At 42.7% G+C, this 19,632-nt stretch overlaps 1 protein-coding gene across 8 annotated transcripts in view; it reads left to right on the top strand.

Moving 5' to 3' along the window:
* Positions 1–19,632, top strand: part of LOC143024672 (nocturnin-like) — a 254,786-nt gene that overhangs the window by 223,018 nt on the left and 12,136 nt on the right. For 3 of the 8 annotated variants that reach the window (XM_076183661.1, XM_076183660.1, XM_076183662.1), the window contains exons 2-4: positions 8,649–9,045; positions 10,310–10,563; positions 17,669–17,790. In XM_076183661.1, coding sequence (XP_076039776.1) covers positions 8,867–9,045; positions 10,310–10,563; positions 17,669–17,790 — 555 coding nt within the window. In that variant the 5' untranslated portion in view covers positions 8,649–8,866. Of the gene's footprint in view, positions 1–8,570; positions 9,046–10,309; positions 10,564–17,668; positions 17,791–19,632 lie in introns of all 8 variants that reach the window. The other 5 variants (XM_076183663.1, XM_076183655.1, XM_076183656.1 and 2 more) reach the window with 2 other exon arrangements.

Here is a 19,632-nt window from a genome sequence, read left to right as displayed (position 1 = left end):
AAGGAAAAACTGCGCGGTTGTGTGTGAACGCATCCATTGACTTACACTGTAATTAAGCCGCCGCTGTCTCAACCGCTAGTGTGAACAGGGCCTTAATCTCGTATATTCTTTAGATGTCGTCAGACGATTTTATTACATTGATGTCGAGACGCCGTCGTGCCCAATGTCAAAATAAAAAATAACTGAATAAAATCAGCTGGCGACACTAGCCTTAATAGAATGTATAAAATCTCACTATGTTAAAGCTTTATCACATTGGGCTATTCTTCCTCCGACCTCCGACTCATCGGCGGTACTGCCCACCTCCGGCAATTTTTCCGCCATCATGGCAAACTATTTTGTTTTCTCAGCAGTGTGATGACGCCAGGAGACGAGGAAGGGAGGAAACGGGGGGCGGGGGGGGGGAGAAAGTGAAAGGGGTCACTGGAGTGGGAGTGGAGGTGGAGTGGGAGTGGGAGTGGGAGGTTGAAGGAAAGTGTGGAAGATGGAGGATGAAGCCTGAAGGCGCTATCACACTGGGCTATTTTTCCTCCGACTCTTGGAGCAGAATTCGCAGCTCACGGCAAGGAATCTGATATACTGGAGGAAGTCATTGTCCTCCATCATATCAAATAACATTCTATGTAAACTGTTGAGAACAACAAAATAGTTTGCCAGAGTGATTTGACGGCGGAAAAAGTGTTGGAGGTGGGCCGTACCGCCGATTGATTGGAGGTCGGAGGAAAAATAGCTCGTTGTGATAACCAACTCTAGGATTGAAGGGCGTTTGAATTGAATTAAACGATTTTATCCAATTGAAGCGACTCCAAGTCACGACTTGGGCCAAGTTTCATTTCCGTGTCTGCCGAGAGGAGGAGGAGGAGGAGGAAGAGGAGGGTGGAGGAGGAGGAAGAAGGGGAAGACCCCGAATACGCAAGGATTTCAGTCAGTCATGCTTGAGAACCGGAAAATATATTTGATGGGATTTTCCCTAACTTTGCATCCTCCTCCTCATCATCTTCCTCCTCTTCCTCCTCCTCCTCCTCCTCCTCCTCCTTCCTTGCGTTTTAGTATGTTGTTTGGCAGTAATACCAGTGCTTGCTTCCGTCCTTGGGGGACAAGTAGAGGTGACTAAGGAGAGAGATTGAAATAAAAAGAGCAAAAAGACACTTAGTTAAAAAGAGAGAGAGAGAGAGAGAGAGAGAGAGAGGGTAATCTCCAGTCGTGAAAGAATACTACGTTACTCTGTTCCGTAGGGATTACTTCTCAAATACTCCCCCCCCCCCGCCGTCAGTCGCCTTTAGAGCCCCCCCCCCCCATGTGCGCGAGGGGGAGAGGGTATTCATTCATTCCCTAAGTTTTGTGCAGTATTTATTAGGGACATCGTGGGCACCCCTACGGAGCAGATGCACGCAGGACTCACTTGTGCTTGGAGATTGATCTCCACTCGGAAAAGAAAGCTCATAATTTTTAATTTCTGCGCTGCCCTCCGTTCCTCTACCCTCCCTTTAACCCCTCCCTTTAACAACTCCCTTTACCGTCGTTGTCTTCCAAGGACAGAAGCGCTAGTTATCGCTGAACAGCTACATCCTGAGGGAGGAAGAAGAGGAAAAGGAAGAAGAAGAGGAGAAAGAGGAAAAGGAAGAAGGGAAGGAGGAGGAGAAGGAACCAGATGAAGAAGAAGAGGAAAAGGAGGTAGAGGAAGAAGAAGAGGAGCAAGAGGAAGAAGAAGAGGAAAAGGAGTAGGAAGAGGAGAAGGAGTAGGAGGAGTGAAGGAGGAGGAGGAGGACGAGGACGAGGAGGAGCAAGATGAAGAAAAGAAGGGAAGTAGGAGGAGAAAGAGGATGAGGAAGGGGAGGAGAAGGAAGAGAAAGAGGAGGAGGAGGAGGAGGAGGAGGACGTGATGACACCTGTTGTTAGGTTTATTAGTTACCGATGAACGGGGAAGACCCCTCGAAGTTGCTCAAGGCCGCAAAGGAAATCCTCTTCCCTGGGTTTTGCCGGTTGCACTCCCGCTCACTCTCGGGCAAGTTCAGTCTGCGGTTCCAACCCCCCCCCTCCCCCTCCCCCCTCCCCCCCGGGGGCTGCTACCGGGGTGAGGTGGCGCCCGGGAGACTGGGAGATCCTGTTGGTGGAGAGCTGTTCTTCCCCGGGGGGAGGGGAAGATGGGAGGAAGGAAGAGAAGGATTAGAGAGGAAGGAAGAGGAGAAGAGAGGGAGGAGGAAGGGGAGAAAGATTAGGGAGGAAGGAAGAGAAGAGTTGGAGGAGGTAGGAGGAAGGAGGAAAGGGAGAAAGATTAGGGAGGAAGGAAAAGGAGAGGAGAGGGTGGAGGAAGGAGAATGGAAAGAGGAAAGAAAGAAAGATTAGGGAAGAAGGAAGAGTAGAAGAGAGGAAGGAGGAAGGTAGAGGAGAAGAGAGGAAGGAGGAGGGGAAGAATTATTAGGAAGGAAGGAAGAGAAGAGAGGAAGGAGGATGGAAGGAGGAAGGGGAGAAAGATTAGAGAGGAAGGAAGAGGAGAAGAGAGGGAGGAGGATGGAGAGAGGAAGGAAGAGGAGAAGGAAGAAGCAGGAAAAGGGAGTGAAGAAGGAGATGGAGGGGAAGACAGAAAGGAGGAGAAAGAGGGAGGAGGAGGAGGAAGAAGACCTAGGGAGGATTCCCAGGACTGCCCTATTGTTGCACAATCCTCCCTTTTTGGAGACCTCGTCAAAGGATCCGTTCTTGTTCCTCTTCATCTCACCCACGAAGGAGGAGGAGGAGAAAGAGGAGGACCTGTGTCCTCAAGATGGACATCGTCCCTCAGTTTACACTCCGAACTGTCAGTCTCTCCTCTCCCCCTTTTTTGTCAGTTGTCAGCCTGGTGTCAGTTTCTGTCACCTAATTGTCCGATTCTATCAGCTGACTGCCATTACCTGCGTCAGCTGTTAACTGACTTTCAGTTCCTGAATCAGCTGAATATTGGGTTCTGCAACAGCTGACTATCAGCCCTTGTGTCAGCTCCTGCGTCAGTAGACTGTGGACCACTGTGTCAGCAGACTCCATCTGGCTGTTAGTTCCTGCTCCGGATGACTGTCAGCCCCTATGGAAGCCGACCGTCATCTGTTCATCAGTTCTTTCTCCAGCTGTCACTTTCTTTGACAGTTGACAATCTATCCTTGTCATTCGATCTCTGTGAAAGGGAAATGTGGCTCTACAGTATTTTTTATAACGATGACATCCAGATATATTTAATTCTCGTCAGCATCAATCGATTCCATTCAACCGAGTATAGGACCTCCTGTCGTACTATGAAAGACCCGATCGCCTCGCAACTGTCTTTTAACAGTTTTGACTTGTTCATCTTTTTACTTATACATATATAAATACGAGTGTTCTTACAATGAATGACGGTTAATGATTTAAGAGTGATAAAGTAAAGAAACAAGTGGTACTAAGCGGTAATTGTTTAAAAAAGAATATTTGTTTATCTATCATGGTAAAGATAAGGCCATATGTAGCCTTATACTGTATATGTTGTTCATGATTGTAAATACCTATCTCGCTCTGCAACCATTTTCGTATTAAGGTCCACTAAATAGGTGTGACCTTGAATCTGACCCCTCAAGGTCACCGAAGGTCAAGCTATGTATCTATTGTGATGTTGAGAGATTGGAAGAGTTAAGATAAAGATCAGTTTGGTTTTGGTTCGAAATTAATCGGACCATTTTTGAGGAAGTTTGAGCGAAAAAAAAAAAATTCTTCGTTTTTTGGGTGACCTTGTCCTTGACCCAATTACTCATGAAATTTTAATAGAATTATATAAGAACCATTGCCCACCTTTTATGAAAATTCGATATCAATTAGATGAACCGTTTTGCCGTAATGTTGCTAACAATAACAAAACAAAAATGAACTCGATCAAATTCAATACCTTGAACGAACTCCGTCAAGGACAAGATGATAAGCGTTTCATTGTCGTCAAATACCGTATTCCATCTCTAGGCACTGTGGGCAGACTATTTTTATTTATTCGTTTATTTATATAATTATTTGTTTTCTATCGTACTGAAAGAGTTATGATAATTGGTGTGGTACAATTAAATGCTCTAGATCGCATGCGACGTTGCCATATCTTCCCATCTCACCAAGGTGAGATGGGAATCACAGGGATGAATAAAATAACCTGACAGGAGCCAGAATAACGAAAAGAGACTTCCTGACGTGTAAAGTGTTAATCTGAAGACCCAAAACATGTCGAGCTGGTAAAACCAAACATTTGACCAACCACAAATAATATGCGCACGAGAATACGTCTCATAAATTCACAACTACGTCCACATATGTACAGTTTGCATGAATACATACCTATGTGATATGTGTTTATCTTGTGTGCGCGTGCTCGCGTGAGGTGACTGTGCAATCGCCTATTTCAATGTAAATTGGATTAAATACTATTCTTTTGGTTTAGGTCGGTAGATTTTGCTTTCTGTTTATTCGTTGTTTAGACGTTCATTGAGTCTTGGCAAATAATGCATCGTTATTGTTGCTATTATTATTATTACTTTTTTCATCATTATTATTATCATCATTATTATTATTTTATTTTACTTATTTTTACGTTCAGTTTCTTTTTGTATTTTCAAATTGGTTGTTTCGTGTAACTTCCAATTACGCATCACTTTGCAATTTCTAAATGGATACATAAATTGCTATAACTACCATATACTGTACATATATAATATATGTCGTCTGAGAAAAATTCGGTTGTCCAGGATGTATTTTTTCAAAATATTCCTATTGCCCCTTTCCTTTCTTTTCTCCAGTGTTTGATGTTCTTAGTTTCTGCAGTCGATGTGTTTATACGTACAAACGCGTACACGCGTTACCATGAACAATACAGAGATGGGCAACCTTTCTAGGTCTGCGTGCCTGAATCGTCCCAATCTTTATTGCAAATATACATATATATATATATATATATATATATATATATATATATATATATATATATATGTATGTATGTATATATGTATAATATATATATATATATATAATATATATATATATATATATATATATATATATATATTGTATTGGGAGATCCTTTTCGAATTATAAAATAAAGTCATCCTGGAGCAGTGAAAATTAAATATTATTGTGATTTATAGTGTTGACTAGGTGTGAAATATATCGAGTGATTATATATATATATGTATATATATATATATATATATATATATATATATATATATATATATATATATATATATATATATATTAGTCGTTTTGCCATGCTAATAGGGCGCAGGTTTTCGCATGCTAGAGAAAATCGTTGGATTGGCGGCACGCGTGCCAAAGGTTGCCCACCCACCCTAACACATTCATATATCTAAATATAATCATAAAAATAAACACCCGCTGCCAGTTGGCGACCGAGATGGCCCATTTCACCCTCTCAACAATGGCTGAGTGCACCCGATCTGTTGAGAGTGAGTAGCCAAGGCTTTCGTGACATACGTTGTTGCTAAAAACATTCTAAGTTTGCTTCTGTTATTTTTTTCATTTAGTGTGAGTTGACCCTTATGTATGGAAAACTACGGTTATACACTCTCTCCCTCTCTCTCTCTCTCCCTCCCTCTCTCCCTCTCTCTCTCTCTCCCTCCCTCTCTCTCTCTCTCCCTCCCTCTCTCTCTCTTCAGTTGGGAGAGAGGTCGATTCGCACCATTGTAGCCAATTCATTAAACTTAGCGCTTTCGTAGGTTTTCTACCCAAAGATCTGTTGAATACGCAAAGATTTACTACTCTGATATTCGTCGTCAGGTTTTTGGGATATAATTTTTTCGCGTTATTTTTCAGTAATCACACTTTACACTTTAAGTCACTGTAGTAGTCAGAGTAACACTTTATATCGTTTCTTTTCCCTAAATGGTCAAGGAATGATAATGTAGGAAATTATTAAATCTGATTTGCCAACTGCTGTATTTTGATGACGTCACAACCCATACTGCAATGGTGGATAGCTGAGGAGCCGTATACCAGTGTTGTGTTTTAGTGTTAGCACTTAATCACAATAATCGAGCTGATGGAACATTGGTTTCAGACTCCATTCGCAATCACAGATATTCGAACATGCTCGAGCCCTCATATGCATTTTTCCACCATCATAACAAATTTACCAAGCCGGAACACTGTAGTGAGGGTCTGTATCGCTTCACAGGGGATAGAGCGGGGCTCCTGCAATGTACTGCTAAGCCTGAAACCTGCTGCATGACTTTTTTTTTTTTTTTTTTACGGGCAGGAAATCCAAAAGGTGGCAGTCAGGCATGTTAACGACATGTCATAATGATCGTCTAATGTTGGTTTTCCGGAACCTGCTCCGTTTTGTTGTCTTGTAAATTATTCATGCCGTTTTTTGTGTTCAGCGTCGTTTCTTCTTCTTCTTTCTCTTCTCCTCCTCCTTCGTCTTCTTATTATCATTATTACTATTATTATTCATTTTCTTCTTCGTCCTTTTTTTCCTCTTTTATTCTTCTTCCTCTTCTCCCTCTCCTCCTTCTCCTTCTTCATCTTCTTCCTTGAAGGTCACCTACAAACATTTCTTTTTACAAAGTCATCCATTTGTCATCTTTCCTCTTTACATAAAACAGCATTTCATGGTAGAATACGCTCATTGGTCTTTTGGTAAAGGTAAAGAAATCATAAAGAAAACGTAGGTCACTGAAATAAGAGAACAGCATACCAGGTATATTCAGAAAAATAAATAAAGAAAAATACCACCAGTTTGATCTCGCTGTTCTTCTTCTTCTTCGTCGTCGTCATCTTCTTTTTCCTCTTCTTCCTTCCTTTCTGCTATTGGGCTAGTATTGAAAGTCATGTAACTCAGTGCGTATGTCCTGTTCAGACCTCAATAACAAGTCTTATCTTAGATTATATGAATCAAAGAAGATAAACCCACCTGTACAATTTTCCATGTGTCCACAAAATAATACGAAAACAATATTTGTTTTGATTCACATTGTTCTTCGTTTTTAACCAAATCAACCTGACCTAACCTAAACTAACCACCCTACACCACCTTAACCTACCATAGCTTAACCAATCTAACCTAATTAGGTAATTATTCTCCCCAGACTCCTTCATACGAACAACCTCCCTCCCCACACCAGATTGACGTTGCTTAAATTCATCATTTTACCTCGAAGTGAGAAACCCGTGGTACGGCAAGCCCTGTCAGTTTTGGCAAGCCGCTGGGTTTCTTAGGCCGATGTTTGGATCGCCTCCCCACCTGGCCAGGGCCATCGGGAACCAATACAAGTACGCAGCGGGTCCCGGGAATATAACTCACGACCATGTGCTCATGAGTTCGACACGGTATCCGCTGGGCCACGCGTGTCTATTGACAAGATCGTTTATTTTCAATTTTCACTCCGAATGGTCACTTGGACATCTTTACCTCCTCCTCCTCTTACTCCTCCTAGACAGCATTTCTGTATACGTTTGTCGCGAATTCACAACCTTGACCACACATTATTGGAACTTAATGCAAATGTTTCTTTAGTCATCAAGTATTCAGTATGCATTTAGGCACAATTTCGTCACAATCATTTTCATTTTTATTCATTAATCTAGTTGTTATTCTTATCTGATTTATATCTTTTCTTGGAGGCTAAACAAAAACGTGTTGATATAACAAGTAACGGGTGTTGGCAATAGTGTATCATAAGGACATGACCTACGTTCTTAGCCGACTTTGAGATCTTCTCGTTGGTCATCATCATCACTCCATTCTTTTAGAACTTGCCTCTGATTACGGTTCTTCTCTGGTCGTAAATCTGAAAGTGTTCCGATTGCCACACAATAGGAAATAAAATTGGGGTTTTGCTGCCGTTGCACTTGTCTTGTTGGCACAACAGTCTGTTATGTGATATTTTGTATTTCTTTGTGTGTGGGGGTAGGGGCCGGGAAGTTCAAGCCCTGCAAGTCATCGTGTGATGATAGAAAATGTGTTTGCGTGTGTATGTATATATATATATATATATATATATATATATATATATATATATATATATATATATATATACACACATAAGACTTGTCTCCTACTATCAGAGAATAAGTTAAGAAATGAATATATCCGTATATTTCGACCACTCTGTGATCCTCTTCAGCAGAAGAGGACCACAGAAAGTGGTCGAACCATATGGATATATTTATTTCTTATTTTATTTTCTGATAGTGGGAGACAAGTCTTATTTTACTAATGTGCTACGACATTACTCTTCTCGGGAGAGAAGTGAAGTTGAGGAGGCAAGATCTTTCGTTCTTTACAACTTCAAACAAACAGTACAATGTGTAAAAGCTGTGGGACAGTGGAACACAGCTCGTGACTTGATCTCAACTGTCCGTGACCCTCCGCTAATTGTCTAAAATTGTAATTGTTGTTAATGATAACCATTTAATGATTGTTTAATAATTAAATCTGGTAATCGTTTATCACGCTTGAAATGTTCATGGTTTATGGGTATTTTTTTCGTTTGTGTCGGAAATTAAACACGATTTAATTATGTCTTTTTTCAACTTTGATTTTCTCCTTTCTTTGCATATGGACTCTACAGGAGGTTTCTGCATGTATATATATACACACATCACTTTCTATTTTCACATCGTATTTTACTTTTATTCGTCATCGTCAGCGAGTATAGCAGAACTGAACAACCTTTGTGTCGGTGAAAGGTCCGGTACCAAAGCAAGAGCGTTGAACATTGCAAGGCAAAATTGTCGGTGCATCGACTTTCCCGCGCGATTGTGACAGCGCCTCGCTTGTGTTGTGTTTCCTCCTCTCGCGCGCCAAACTCTCACCGCGCAGTCAAGACACCAGTTTCCGCGTTCCCTCGACCCGTCACCGCAGACAATGGGTGTTGGGTCTGTCGAGGTAGGAGGGCCTGTGGGGATAGGCACCATGAGTGTCGTCGAGGAGGTGGGCCTCAGCCCGAAGCTGCTGGGTCGAGTGGCCGACGTTGGGGTAGATGGCGTGATTCTTCGTCAGGGCACGGTGCCGCCTTCCATGCGCAAACTCACCCACTCCCTCAGGTAGGATTCTGAGTGGTCACGTATTTATGTGACATAGTAAAAATGGGTTATGTTAAGTTGTATAAATACCAATTAATGTTTTCTTAATTATAATCATAATTACAATTATAAAGTGTATTTATTACTGCATTTCTATTTTGAATGCACCCGTAGATTCAAGGAGTGAATTTCCCATTTTCTATGGTTGACTTTATCCATGCATGTGTAGCACCCAGCAGTGATACCAGTTATGTTATACACACAAACACAGAACACATAGAAATAATGTAGAATGATGAAATAACTCATATTCAATCCGCGCAGAGTTGATAGGTAATTGAAGTTGTCAGCATCTTCACGCAAGGCGACGTTCAGACTGAAAGGACAGGATTATACTTTAATATTTTCCACGCGTAGAGTATTTTTGTGACCAATGTGCTTGCGTTAGACAAATAATCTATGGTTGTCATTGTGGTACTAGGAATAGTATAAATTACATACAAGTTTTTTTAAGCATTGTTTCGAGTACATTTCACTCTTAATTTATTCATTATTATAAAATTGTGACCTTACCATCTGACATTTAGTTCTTGTGTCACAATATTTGTGGAGCAGCAGATCCAACCCCACTTTAAGGTCAGGGGTGGAACGTAAGGAGAGTGAGTTTATGGGCAAGGAGACAGCACAAGTGAACAACGTTTTTGAATAGCTGAATAGTTTGAATCAGTTGGTGTTGTCTGTCTAGTTCACGTGCTTTTTCCTCCAAGTTAAATTTCCTAGTCTTACTGTGCCTGTTTCCTCACATGCCTTATCTTCTAAACTTATAGTTTTGTAGTCTTACGGTATACACAGGATTTTGATAAGTAGAACCAAGGTTACGATACATTGGTCAGATAGTCCACAGGTCACAGCTTGACTTGTTGCAAGTGAAAGCTGCTTGTCCCACCGCTGCCGCCACGTGGCATCCTTGTGCTAAGCTGAGCTCTGCTGCTGTAGATTTCTAGAACTCTATGTGGTTAGATATTACACCAAGGTTCAGAGGGAAAGACGTCTTGTTAGGAAGAGTATGGTTAATCTCTGTGGTAGTATAGTTGTAAGCACTAAATCATTGTTAGGCAGGGTCAGAAGTCACCTACTATAGGTAGATATAGATGTAAGATAACATACAATTAATGTCCCCGTAGAGAGCAGTAAAGGCGGACGTAACGGTAAACTATTTGTCCTCCACACATTTAACCTGTATACAACAATATATCCTCTAATATCATGTGATACCTCTTTGCAGGATGGGTAGCTTCACGTCCACGCCCAAGATCGCCAACACAGATCACCAGGATGACAACCTCCAAGTGCCTGCTGACCTAAGTCAGGAGCAACTTTTGGCCTGGGTCAAGAGCCACTTGGTGGATCTGCCATCTCTACCACCCCGCAAGTACCTGACTCTGCCCTCGAACTCCCCGACGAGGACGCCAGAGGGCGAAAACCCACTCTCCGCAGCTAACCCCATCCGTATGATGCAGTGGAATGTCCTCTCGCAAGGTAAAGAAACAGAAGAATCATACTTTCAACTAAAACATGGGTGGCATGGTGGGCTTTGTTTTACACCACTGTCTCAAGATAAAAGATCCAGCGATGAGTATCTACCAGTGATGAATGCGAGTTGGATGTCAGAATAATCTCCCAACTACCCAACATCAATATCCACCAACCCCCTTTCCTCCACATGTAGTTGCAGCCCTTAGGAACTTGCACTTTATCTTTTTTTTTTTCCAAATTCAACCATTCCCTTCTGCTTTTCCATACGGGAGTTAATAACCAGTAACTGTTCCTCTCAATCCCCGACATAGAAACAGATCCACACAAGCATAACAGAGACAGCAGTCCAGAGCTTCTCAAAGAGAGATATGGAAGGACCCAAGAATTTTTACTAGTTACTGGCTACACTTTTTCTGTTAGAGTCAAGGCAACAGTTATTGTCCTCGGAAAATCACTAGTTATGTTCACCAAGCATAAACATCTATGGGATACATAATAATTTTCATGTATGATAATTTCCAAAAATTACACAGAGAAAAATTTTCTTTCTCGTGTCAAACACTTAGCTGTAGGTAGCTTAATTTCTACAACTGTTTAAGAATAACATTGTAAGGAAAGTATGTGGGTTTTATTTAATAATGTTCTGACATGCAATTATTTAGCCAGTATACAAATAAACAATTACATTAATAAGATTATTTCCAGTATGATGTAATTAGTAATATGGCACAAATATGGTACCGGTTCCTGGTATATTAGAAAGAAAAATGTCGTTCCATCTCATCAGATAGTTTGAGGACCACTGCCCTAGTGGAATTAACTTTACACCTGATCCTCCAAATAAACATTAGAGGTTGCAAAGAAAACGCGCTCTTGGCGTGGTTCGTCGCAGTTATCCACGGCAATGTGTCAGGCTACATCGAGGTAATGCTTGACTAAGTGTAACTTGAAACCAGACTGAAGTATTACGACGACGGTTCCGAGATGCCTGGCGTAGTGGGTTCCTTCTAGGCGGAGATTCCTGCAGTGAGAGGACCCATTTCGGTTGGATCGACGTGTCGAGTTCCGTAGCCACGCCTTTGTTGTCATGAGATCACTGAAGAGAGGCATCGCGCCAAGGTCACGGATGATCCGCAGCACACCACTACTAGTCAGTGAATCAGACGACGATATACCGACATCCTCTGCTTACTTCACGCCACTCCCACCTCAGCACCAGAGGACAACGCCCCCTTCAGCTGCGAGAGAATTCTTCCTAACGGAGTACCAAGACAAGCCTCTGAAGACGATGACAGATCCACTGACGAGGATCCATCCACCTGAAGGAGAAAGCTCAGCCCTTTGGTATTCAAACCCCTATTGACCTCTTTCGCTTTCCATACTGCAATTAAAGGGGGGATTAGTCTACATGGTAGTCCAGGAAGTCTTAATCCCCACCTCCGGTTGACGACCCGTCCCCCTGACATCACCCATTGATCAACAGTCAAGTATCGTGCTCTACCCACCCTTCACCCAACGCTTTTCATGGCTACACGGAGCGTGGACCCAAGGGTTAAGTATTACAGGCCGGTCGACGCCCTGTTCACCTATTGGCAAATCCCCCATAGTTAAGGATTAGCCTTTGCCCACGTTCATCCCGCCCTACGGACGCTTCTGTTACTGCCGTGCCCCTATGGTCTTCGCCACCATGAGAGATGCCTTCTGTCTCCGGGACGAGAGGGTATTCCAGGTAGTGGACGACGTCCTCCTGTACAACAAAGACTACTTGTACTTCATTCACCTCCAGCGCTCTGACAACGTTCTGCCCAGATGCAGTGTCGTTTTGTGGCTGCCGGATCTTCAAGGACGGCAATGCGGGAGAACCTAAGAAGGTCCGCGCCGTTGTGGATTTCTTCGTGCCTGCCAACTTCACTGATCTCAAGTAGGCTTCATGAAGCAATAGTCAGAAGTCTTGCCGTTCGCCTTAACTACCGCCGCCCACCTCCGTCCCTTGCTAAGTCCATAGATGACCCTCACTTAGACCCCTGACCACGATTAAATGTGCTACAAAATCAAGGTGGCTCTGTCGAGTCCATCTATCCTTGCCACCTTCGACCCGGCCTCCCCCACCCAGTCTGCATACATTTACCTGTACAGTATTGGCTATGCCTTCCTGCAGGGCCACGGCGGAAGTACTTCCAGTCTCCTCCAGGGTGAGTTACTATTTTTCCACTTATACAGACTCGCCACGCTACAATCGACATAGAGTTACTGGTTGTAGTGTAGGTCATGACGAAGTGCAAGTTCTACCCAGTACACCTTCAGTATTTCAACCTTGTCATGGACCATCTTCCACTAATCCCTGTACTGACTACTCTTTGGGCGTCATCGAAATTCCTCATATTCAACGTCTAAATGGGAAGAACCTCAGCTTTCGTCTTCATCCCAGCGTTGCCGGCAGACGAGCTGTGTATCCCCGATGTTCTATCTCGTACTTCCATAGGCCACCCGATGCCTGAGAACAAACTTCTCAGCACCGATATTGGTCTTTCCACTAGAAGTTGCGTTATCCAGTAGCCCGTAGATTCCTTCTTGTGCCTTTGGCAACCTACATCTGCTAGATTGAGCGCCCTGGCGGATCCACCCCATGGAGGCGACCTAGTACTGAAGAGTGGCCTGGAACGAACCCCCCTACACCAAGCTTCTCCAGAGTGTACGTCCTGGGACCTCGCGAACGCTACGACCTCCACACCGTCCTGCGTCCATACTGGAAGGTACGAAAGGACCTGTTATCTGATGATATCCTCCTGTACACCGTTTGAGTGGTTGTCCATGCATCATTACATGACAGCCATTGTGGAGTGGAGAGCGCCAAGCGACGCGTGAGACAAACGGTGTATTAACCCATCTCAGACGTCGTCAGTACCGTCCACGACTGTGAGCCAAGCCGAGTCTTGCCCCCCAGTCAACAGCAGAATCCCTTGCGACGACAGTCCCATCAGGCCATTTGAGTTTGTCCCAACTGACCTCTTCAGCACCACTGTGAAATCCTTCTTTGACGTCGACAGCCTTTCGGGCTGCCCTCTGGAGGTGCCCTGCTGCAACAATTAATCATTTCCAGTACATCTCCTGCGACCAAGACGTACCCGTATATCTCAGAACGGATGATGGCACGCAGTTCACCAGAACTCACTGGATTCCTAGAGCCTTGGAGAGTCTGCCACGTCATGTCTACGCCCCACTTTTCTCAGTCCAATGCCTTCGTGGAAGCGGCTTTCAAGACCGTGAAACACACTCTAAAGGTGGCCCTGTCCGGGAACATCGACTAAGTGTTTGGCAATGGCCTTCTGGAGGTACGGATCACCCACAACCACATCGGAAGCTCCCTAGCATAGGTCCTACGTAGATGTCCGTTCCGGCCCTGTCCCGTCCCGACACCACGGTCCTCGCGAAGTAATGGCTGGACAGAGTTGAGGTCTGTGGTCAATAGGCCACTAAACGTACTTGAGACACAAACACTCGGTACAACGACTATGCCCATCCCCTCCTACCACTGCAAATTGTCTCCTGGGTACGAACATATGCCAGGGGGCATGTTTCAGTCACACCAGCGCTATTCCCTAGTTTCTCTGAGCAAGTCCCATTCATTCTTCTCATTCCAAACAGCTCTTAGCAGGATCGGTGCCCCATCCATGAGTTCTGTAAGAATCTCCTTCATCTCTTCCTCTTTTAGAGATCATCCTGTAGGTAATCGACATTAGGGAAGTGTGCCAACTGCTCATATAGCCAGAGTTGATGTTCATAAATTATGCTGATAGCAGATTTTGATTGAGCCTCATAGAGTAGTCACTGGTTTGATCCAAAGTCATTCTAATGATTCCCCATGATTCTTCAGTCATTTGGTACCAAAGATGTCAATACACTTCAAGTCAGCATTCAGTGTACCATGTTTCACATCCAGACTGCAAGACATGGAGCACAAGTGACCCAAAGATTTGGATCTTTGGCCTCCTGCATAAAAATATACAACGTCGTATGCTTTGATTGAGCAAGTCTGTAACACCATGGAACATGTCAGTCCTTCAAAGGACTTTCTAGTATGACCCACTACTATTGTGGACTGTACTACCAATGTATGTAAAGCCATCCAAGACCACAATGTCCTCGTCATATGCTTGAACAGACCTATTTCATGCAGTAATCTCCTTAATGTCTGGCCCTTGGTATTGGTCCAGGATCTCCAATAACTCCCCAAGAAGCACATAAACAAAAACAAGGTCACTGTCCTTAGTGTTGCCAGTGGATGCTCCATAATGATACTGATCAACAGCTGTCCAGTACCCAGTCCATGCAGTGTCATGGTGAAGACATAGCCCTTCCTTACTCCTGAGCTAACAGGAAAGATGCCAGACATGCTCCTCCACTATCCCAGTGTATAGGTCAGACATCAGGTCAATGATTTTTGGAGTAATCCCACAGATCAACGGAAAATACCAAAGTATCTCACAGTGTACTAAATTGGATGCCTTTTGGAGAAAAACAGAAGCTACAGGGAGCCTCAGTTGAAACTCACATTCACACTCTGCAAGAATATGAAGCAGTAGGAGTTGATCAATTGGCGACTTAACAGGTCATGCCTGATATTATATGCTCAACAGCTTTATGGACAGAGTGTTCATCTGGGTCACAAAATTCGAACAGTTTCTTCAAGCCCTTGACATACCTCTGCTTATACCTCCTCAAGAGAACTCCAGTACATTATTTTCAAGGCCTACATTAGTTCAGGCTCCCAGCCAATCTGGTAGCATGACTCATCTCTATTTTTCAGTGTCTCACACACCACATTTCCTCAACCTTGGATGTTTCCCAGTGTACTCCTCAACAACTGCCAGTTTCATGTTTGAAGGTTCTTCAAGGTTCTCAAGGGCAGTAAACACTTGGAATCTATTGGAGACTGCTCCTGCATACTCTTTAGCATACACATCAGTGGAGTACCTCTTAGGATTTTCCAGGGCTTGATAAGCAGCATAAGTGTTACAATCACAAATGTGTAATCAGCCTCAAAGAACTCATCACTCTGGTATGCCCTGGAGCTTTGTAAGATCCTCCAGTGAGTACTAAAACTAATGTGATCAATCTTTGTCACTTCTCTGGTGTTGCTTTACCAAGTCCATCGGTATGGCTGCTGTCTGAACCCAAAAACCAGTAATCCTTAACCTTCTGGATTGTGCAAAAATCAGAAGGGAACTATTAGTGGTCCTGGCACCAGACCCATACTTCACTGGGAGCTCTGTTGTTGCCTGTAACTGTATTGGGGTTTCCCAAAACAAGTTTATCCCATGTCAGGCACTGGCTGACTGTAGAGTCAGACTTTGTATATCTCTCAATTTCATGTGCCTCAGTAGGAGCATATACTGTACTACAATAAGAGATGAATCCCAAGGTGTGCTTCAATCTCACTGGCATCATATACTCTAGTCAGCTAACTTTGCCTATAGCTACCCCCTTCTTCCAGAGATGGGCCCTATTCTCGTGGCCTGACTTCTAGCAGGCATAACCCAAGCTACTACTCTCATCAGTGCCCAGCCTCCCCACCTCAGCAGAGAAAACCACGATATCCATTTTTAGCCTCTTGAGATCCATTGATAAAGGGAAATAATGTTCCAGCACCCACACAGAGAACCCACTTGAGTTTTACCCTGAGCCTGACTGGACATATTCATACCTTGTTTGATCTACCCTAAATGCCTGTATAGCAAGCTTGATGGATTTGATGGGGGCAGATTGCAAGTCCACCACTACCAGAATTGTCATGTCGACATGTCATATACATACTATAAAGATTCACTCTTATGCCCCCACTCACCGTAGATCCCAAGGTGAGATTAAGAGTTGGGTTACAACCTAGCAGTCTCAGGAGTTATGGAAGAATATACATATCCACCACATTGGTACTGTGGGGGACAGCTGAAGACTGTGCAGTGTTGGCCCAGGTAGTAGCTGCTCAGTTGAGGACATACTTGACTTGAAGATTCAAGTCCAGCATTTTAGTCAATTTGTCTCTCTGAAGAGATGTTTTGCTAGTCCCAGGGGGGATACTCGACTGCAACCACAACACAAGGGCATCACTTAGCTCATTGAGCTTCCATTTCCAAGCTTTGCTGGGATGCCACAAACAGCAAATATGAGAATTAATGACTCACAATGGGGTTGGATAGCCATTGAGTAGTAGAGAGTTTGTCTTTCCTGTGGATGGTCTCATTTTTTGTCCCACTGAGTGTTTAACACACCCTCCTCACCAGCAAGAAACAAGTGAAGGCTTTTTCCCACCCACTGAAATGTTGCATCTTATTTCTACTTCTGTCTTTCATGCCCACCTTTCTTCTAACCTTAGTAAGTAATTATAAGCCCCATCCATAGGGGACCATGCAATACCTGTTTCTCCAAAACCTCTTGTCCTCTATGTGTGTATATAATAATAATATTTGTTGCATCAAGTTTCACTGACTAGAAACCCACAGCCATTCCATGGATCTCCCTCAAAAAAATAACATTGGAGTGGTTGCATCATATTAATGTGGAACTATTTATGTGTCACCTGTTTATAGCAATAGGAATCTCAGCTTTCCTTATGTGTAAAGTTAGAGGAAAGAGAGAGATCTTAGGCCCAGTCTGGATACAGTGTCAGCCTCTTAGGGCTCCACCTCCTGACTGAAGTGAGGGTCTTGATGGGTTTTGAAGATGGATGGCATTAAGATGATTCTCTCTGACATCCATCTCACAGGACCACCTCTTACAGATAACCATAAATGATCTTTGTGTGCATAAATCTTTTTCAGGGGTCTGTCAGTATGCTCACTCTTTCCTGTATGAATATTGATATAACCCCCTTTTTTCATCCAAAAATTGCTGAATCCAATATACCTGTCAGGTGATCATATGTTTATCAAAATTAGTAAGTTATTAAATATAACAACCTTTGAAAACAATTACACTCCTTGGAGAACAAAAGTGATGATAGCAAAGAACATTTGCATCATCACGTGTTTTTTTTTTTTTTTTTTTTTTTTTTATACTGCTGTATAATCATGTACTAATTTCAACACTATAATGAATTTTGTCATTACAGCATTAGGTGTGAACAACGATAACTTTGTGCAATGCCCATCCAAGGCACTAGAATGGAGTACACGCCGTTTTCGCATGCTGGAGGAGATTCTAACTTACAAGCCTGACATTGTCTGCCTCCAGGTATAGAACCTTTATGTACTCTCATGTATTTACCTAGATGTGATTTACGTGATACAGGCTATCCTCATGTTATCACATCTCCACACATTGTCAAAGTATGTCTTGAACTCTTACTATCCATTGGTCATACTCTTTGGAAAGCTGAATTTCCTTTTATTTAAGTTCTCCAGTTCCACATGTCCCTTTTTATTTATGAAATAACACATGAATATAGTAATACTGTACATACATATATAAAAATGTGCTTTCTTCCATATGAGGGGAATAGCCAAGTCAAAGCATACACCCTCCCTTCACTTATCTCACACCCATCTATATACCCATTGTTGCCCCTTCCATCTTAGCTTCTTGTGGATGAGGGATTATCATAGTCCCCTGCTCACTACTCATATCAGAGGCAATGCAACAAAACAAAGTACCCCCACAGCAGAGCCTGACAGCTAAATCTGGTTTACCCCCCTCTTCTTTACATGGTAACCCCCTCCCTCATCCATTCACAAGCACTCTCGCTCATACCAATCTCTTGCCCTCTCCCTTCCTTCTCCTATTCTCTGCTCAACAGATATTCCTCTTACATCTAATGCCCCTTTCACCCCATCCATTCACAAGCATTCTCTACTTACCTATCTCTTGCCCTCTCCCTTCCTTCTCCTCTTCTCTGCTCAACAGACATTCTTCTTACATCTAATGCCTCTTTCACCCCAAATGTCCACCTCATTTTCAGTATTTCATTCAAGTTTACTCCATCCACATCTGCCTTCAACACCCTTTTTGTTAGTCTTTCTTCAATCACTCTATTTGCCCAAACCATCCAAGTATTCTATGATCAACCCTATCTACCAGCTCACTTTCCATTCCCTGTTCTCTGTCTCACTTCCTTTCTCACTCTGTCCATCCTCATAACTTACACATTTCTTAAACACTTCATCTCAAACATGTTTAGGCTTTTCCATTCTGCCTCTTTTGACGTCACAAGTCATATTCCCGATTTTCGCCAGGTCATTGCCGGACATTTTGCTTTCCTGTGGCCACATTTTTTTGTCTAGACTAATGATTTTTTTACAGCTTAAACACAAAACTATTATGCACCCCTGATTTAATTTTCATAAAAATTGATACATTACTTTTTTCATAAAAAAAAATCTAAGATTTTTACCTAGGCCTAAAAAATTATATGTTCATGGAAAACTATTCAAAGGAAAAGAATCTCCTTTGTATGAGAGTTAAAAGACACCAAAAGGAAAAATACTGCATATTCTCATTTGTATATGACAAATAGTATGTTCACACAATAAAAGGAATCAAATCTAGATTTTTGTAAAAAAAAAAATCGATAAAAAAATCACAGATCCTACAAGATTCAGAAAAAAGAAATTTGAATATGCATTTTTGAAGAGATTTCTTTTCTGGTTTTTATGCCACAAGAATTTTTAAAATCGGAGCAATAGAAGTTGAGATATAAAAATTTTAACCTTTAAATTTTAGTTTTGAGAAAAACTCATTTTTATGTTCAGGTGACTATGCACAGTACAGTAATATTTTTTTTAGAGCAATACTACTATGATTTGTTCCTTACCTTACACCTGATAATGTTCAAGAGGTCAGATTTTCAAGGAAGGTCATTCAGGTCACCTCAGGTCATTTTGATGGGGAAGGTGTGTGAGGTCATCCATGTTGACATAGGCACCTGGTCCCCTTTTGTCTTTTAAATTACAAAAATGAATGCAGATGTATTCTAAAAGACAAAATACTAATCCCTCAGAGGGGAGGGTATGATTGGGCACCACCAAACTCCTTGTTGCCAGGATAGGCCTAATGTAGGCCTATGCATTAAAAGCCCCC

The sequence above is a fragment of the Oratosquilla oratoria genome, chromosome 4 (assembly GCF_046742065.1).
Source record: "Oratosquilla oratoria isolate Oo_2021 chromosome 4, ASM4674206v1, whole genome shotgun sequence".
Taxonomy (NCBI): domain Eukaryota; kingdom Metazoa; phylum Arthropoda; class Malacostraca; order Stomatopoda; family Squillidae; genus Oratosquilla; species Oratosquilla oratoria.
The sequence above is the reverse complement of the archived record's forward strand: the minus strand, read 5'-3'. Positions and strand labels throughout refer to the sequence as shown.